General features: G+C 32.7%; 1 protein-coding gene across 1 annotated transcript in view; it reads right to left on the bottom strand.

The window, feature by feature from the left end:
* LOC112519784 (transcription factor MYB83-like) overlaps nt 1-2,399 on the bottom strand; it is a 4,341-nt gene extending 1,942 nt beyond the window's left edge. The window contains exon 1 of the mRNA XM_025128041.1: nt 2,098-2,399. Coding sequence (XP_024983809.1) covers nt 2,098-2,399 — 302 coding nt within the window. The remainder of the gene's footprint in view (nt 1-2,097) is intronic.
* Between the last annotated feature and the right edge of the window lie 3,519 nt (nt 2,400-5,918).

The following is a 5,918-nucleotide window of genomic DNA, read 5'->3' as shown; positions in this document are numbered from 1 at the left end:
CGCTTTTATCAACACGATTTGGTGTGATATGGGTGTGATTATCATACAATTATCACAAGGATTCCGCTCGGCTAGGCTTAACTTAGAAAATCGACTACCGATTTGGTGTGATATGGGTGTGATAATCATGTGATATCACTATCATAACAGCGCACTCGATTTGATCATGGTTTCAATCGGTTAGGATTAGACGATTACACATTTATCACAACGATTACGGGCGAAATCCACTAAACGATTTGGTGTGATATGGGTGTGATAATCATGTGATATCACTATTATAACATCACTTGCGCACTAAATTTGATCATAGTTTCGATCAGTTAGGGTTAGACAATCACACATTTATCACAACGATTACTCATGGTTTCGATAGGTTATGGTTACACTTCATTGATTATGGTTTCGATTGGTTATGGTTACACAATCACACAATTATCACAAGGGGAAATGAGAGAGTGGAAAAGAACGTGCAGGAAAAAAAAAGGATAATTATGACTAATTAAAATAAAATAAAATTTATAAAATTAATTAATTACATTACTGCCCTTATTAATTTATTTATATTTAATATAAGTTAATTTTTATTAATTAAAAAAGTTTGAGGTTATTAGATTGTTCTCGTATTTTCGTAAATCACAGGGGTTCTCGTTTGAACCTCCACCTATATATATATGTATATATATATATGTATATATATATATATATATATTAATCATTTAATGCATTTGTTTGTGGCATTAAAAATATATTAATAATTTTTTTATTTTAAAACAGCATAGATTTTGAAATCTTTCAACCTACAATGACTTGTCAATATGCTATAACATATTATTTCTGTGTAAAAGATTTATATATCAATTTTATTGTTAAAGAATTTGTTTTAACTAATGATCGAATTGATCTTGTTAAAATTATATAAAATTAAATTAAGTGTGTTATAATTAAATGAGACGAATAAAGTTTTTCAAAAAAACATGTTTTAATATTTGTCATACATCAAAATTAAAAAAAATTAATATCACTAAAATAAAATGCAAGTTTATATAATACGAGTTTTTCGATGGATCTTTTGTAAAATAAAATATGTAATTATTTGTATTTAGGGTTGAAAGTCTTTGTACACTCGTTGTATTTATTCAATTTACATTAATAATATTAATAAGAACTCATGCTACGATAAAATTGAAGACTTTTAGATTGTTTAAACATCTTAATCACATCACTTATAGAATTTAGGTTTAGACGTCATGTATAAAAACTTTGCAATAGGTTTATAAAACGTTTTTAACAAGTTTATTTAGAACACTTTTGAAATAAAATATCTTATTAACTATTTTAATATGACACTTTTGAAAAGTGTCTTACACATACATTTTTTATAAAACACTTGTGTTTATAGGGCACATTTTCAAATAGTGTCGTTTAAAATAGTTAATACGACACTTTATTTTAAAAAATGTTCTTAAAAACTTGTTAAAACATTTAAAAACGTCCTATAAACCTATTGTAACACATTTAAATAGGACATTTGACGCTTTTTAGTTTGGTTTTATACATTTAAGTTTTATAAAATATTTTATAAGATGCTTCTTCTACATTTTAAACATTCTATCAATCAATTCTTTTGTAGTGTCATTATGCCGTAACCAGATAGTTGTAATTTGCTGTTAGAAATGGCAGATAATGAATGATCTCCATATTTGAATACTCTGATAACCTGGCCGTTAGAAAGAAAAAAAAAGAGGTTCTTAATAAAAATGCAGGAGCATGATAAATTTCAGTAAACCCCGCATATTTTCAATACAAAACCCCGTTTCATTTAATCAAAACCTAAAGACTGATGGTATAACTATAGGATAGAGTAAGTTCTACCCGTTGCATTGTGTTGGAAAACATAGATATGAACCCTTTTTAACGCCATTTTGGGTCCCGAATTACGACCGTTTTTGGTTGTCAAAGAGATCAGTTGTGCTTGACATATTTGTGAATCTGTGTGAACCCCTATGGCATTATATATGTTTCCAGTCCACGGCATTAGTTGTTACTTAACACAAAAGCAAGTCTAGAGACGACCAAGAGAGAGGTGAGACAAACCTGTTGCCTAGAAGCGAATGCAAATGAACAATGAGCTGCTCTTCTTGAGGCGAAAACGCACCACGCTTGAGATCAGGTCTCAAGTAATTGATCCAGCGAAGACGGCAACTCTTTCCACAGCGTTGCAAGCCGGCGTTCCTGGCAATATCCGTCCAACACCCTTGACCATTCCTTATCATGTAATTCATCAACTTCTCATCTTCTTCAGGTGACCATAACCCCTTTCTAAGCTTCAACATTCCCTTATTGCTATTAGTATCATTACACACCTTTTCTCTCCCGATTTGGTCTGGCTTTCTCATTGCAAAGATGGGTAATTTTTAATCTTGAAGACAACAAAAGATTGGAGTTGGGTTTCCTTGTTGGGAGACTGGGTTTTGTTTGAGATCAGAGAGTACATATATGCTACGAGAGAGAGAGAGAGAGAGAGAGAGAGAGATGGTTGGTCTTCTTGTCTTTAACTCAAACTTGTCTTTTTCGATGCATTTTTCTTCACTCACAAGGTAATCATCATATGTGTATGAGAATTGATACAAACCATTTTGCTTCCACTTCACATAATGATCATCTTCTCTTTCTCTTTCTATGGGCCTAAAGAGGTCCCCCTCCAATCCGTTTTCTACTCTACCTATCAATTAACAAGACCCATATCTCTCTCTACATTCTCTCTCTAGAGGCACACCCCACAAACATCACTTTCATCATCACCATTGCCACTTCAAGAAGCCATCACCTTCCCCCCCCCCCCCCCCCCCCTCTCTCTCTCTTCTGTGTTTTTTCAATGTCTGCACACGTGTAGATGAGAGAGAAAGAGAGTATATATATGTATATATCCAAGTACTCTTTTTGAATACGGTGCAAAACTTGTAGAAACATACAGTTGTCTTTATGGGAGTAGTTGGAGATTACGTGAATAAAAGACGGTAACATATTAAAGCATGTCTATGTTTTGAGGTAAACCACTTCCTAAGCAAATTAACTGTCGGCAGCTAATGTTTTTATCCCTTTACAATCATGTGTATAATTGAAAATGAGTGATGTTAACCACACTATATATATATATATATATATATATATATATATAATATAATATAACAATCTTTTTTTATTTATCATTCACGCTAACCCTTAACTGCTGTTTTGTTTTAAGTTCTTCAGACTCATTTTTTGTCCATTAATTGTTATCTTATTTATTATGAGTTGACATCAAAGTATTCCAATTATGATATATAATCAAATTAGTAATTGGGATATTCAATGCATTGCAAATCATATTTGAAGATGACTTAAACTAGAATGGAAAACTACCTTTAACTAATTAATTATTTAGACAAAAAGTTGATTACCGACAATCCTAACCGATCCCACAACCTTTAATTAGACTATTCTTAACAAGCTCTAAACATAACGCTTGAGGAATGAGGCAAGACTGATCGTTAAAAGATTGAGCATATAACGTACGCTCTATCCTCAGTCGATTAGTAAATAGGGCTTGGCATTACAAGTACCTATGTACAGTAAAGTCCACATGAAAATCAACTCGAACGAAATTTATGGCACCATGTATTATGATCATCGACTGTTATTGAAAAATGATTTGACGACAATGGTAAAAAGGGGTACGTACAGAAGGAACACATTATATTATTATTACTATTAAGGAACCTAGGAGAAGTACCGTGATAGGGATTACATATTTCCATGGAGCCCTTTGCTTTTTATCTCTTCTCATCAAGTATGAGACTCGAATGACTTGACACAACATGTGTTATTAGACCTCTTTAAGACAATTGGGACCCCCTCTTCAACCCCAATGCTATGTGGTGAAGAGGGACCAAGTGATCGACCATTCATCTTCAGGTTGGACCATCGTGGCTCGCACCTGTCTAAACCTAATTCAGCATGCAATTAAGCAAAAGAAACGAAAATATATATATATATTTATTGTTATTCATCCACTTGTTTGTTGTAGCCTTTCTACTTTAGTTATTCACCTAAATCGTTTGTTGCATAGAAGTCTACAAAATATAGGCTACAAAATATAGGCTACAAAATATAGCCATCTTTAACATATAGTGGTCTAAGGGAAATGCTCGAAACCATAGTAGGAAACGTCATCCATTAGAAGGACTGTGAGATTAATTATTATTCATTCTATTATATCTTATAAAAGTTGCAACATTTTATTTAATTTAGGCTGTAACAAAATTATTTTACTATTTATAATATATAGAGAGAGAAGGCAGAAAATCGAACAAGAACACATGGTCAAAATAAAAGAACAATCAACAGCCAAATCATATGTTAAGAACACGGTCAACGCAATGTGAACGAGCGAGCGACCTAGCTCCATGAATCACATATGATTTTACACGTGACTCTAATTTAAAATCACAAGTGATTTGGGCGTTTTCTTGTTTTCTTATTTGATTATTGTTCATGTGTAGCCAATGTGGAACTCCAACACACCCTCTTAAACAGAAGGGTTCGTAGACCACGGGTTTGATACCATGTTACGAAATATGTAGAACCACTTTGAATCTCTTTCTAAAAGCCCATATAAAGATATGTTACTACAGAGATACAGGTTTTGATTACCGATCGTGATGTGAGGATAAAAAAACAGAACCCATAGATTTTGGTTCGTTGTAAGTATTCTATATCTTTTTCTTATAGTGCAATTCAAGATCTTGGCATGTAGATGTTAAGGAAGAACCCAAATAAAGCTATAACAATGGTCAGATTCATGAAGATTTAGTTATGCAAATCCAGGATGTTGCATGATGATTGGGACTAGCTGTTAATTAATATATTAATGGTCAATAAGGTTATTTATTATATGATAAATAAAAGAGATAAAGTACGAAGAAAAACTGTCAAGTTACTCAATGGCTTTCCTAGAAAATAAAATAAAACAAAAACAACAGCTGGTATGAAAACGTCTCCATGCTTATGAAGCCATGCCAAGCAACATGGTACTTTGTCATAAAGACAAGAAAACCACAAAATTTTAAAAATATGAAGTGCCTACAGATCCATGCCCATTCCACCTGATCATATTCTATGTTATCATCTGTCTTTAGATGCCTGCTAAGTGAGTCCAATTACGCCCATGATTCGCTTTTGTTTTTCTGAACTAAGAACGAGACTTCAAAAGAGGCTGTCTTGGCTATACTTCGAGTTTAAGTGCATCCTAGATTACGAACGAAGGTTCACATTGAACGTAAGACATGGAACAAAAGGGAGCATTGAATTAAAGTGACTATTAGAAGCAAAAATATAAGGAGATATATAGTCTCTTAACATTTTAGACGATATCGATAGGGGTGTATGTTAACAAATCCCAATTGGTGTTCAAAAAAGATGAGCATCATCCATAAATTGTTACACATTTATATTTGTATCCATAATAAATGAGTAATTTTGATGGTGTTTTAATTAGCCATGGGTGAATATATTAAAAGATATACTTCAATTAATCATTATCTCCATATATTCAGGCTACTTATATGATCTGTCTTGGTAATTGGGAAATAGGTCCCCATTTGAGGAAGCACTAATAACATCTTTTTCCATCATGTACGACTGTCTCGTTGGGCATGAAGGTCGATCGATCAAGTATGGAGTACTGGTCCTGTGTCATGCATGAAGTTGGTTTGCCATTTATAAATGATCATTGCATATACATATATACATATATATACGTACATATATATATATATATATATCAACTATCAAGTTTTGGTTTGACTAGGTTGCAGAAGTTGATAAAGATTAATGCGATGAACAAAGAAAAATGCTTTGCGGTTGCGGACCACAAG

The sequence above is a fragment of the Cynara cardunculus genome, assembly GCF_001531365.2.
Source record: "Cynara cardunculus var. scolymus isolate 2C chromosome LG 10, CcrdV1, whole genome shotgun sequence".
Lineage (NCBI taxonomy): Eukaryota > Viridiplantae > Streptophyta > Magnoliopsida > Asterales > Asteraceae > Cynara > Cynara cardunculus.
This window is presented reverse-complemented; position numbering and strand designations above follow the sequence as displayed.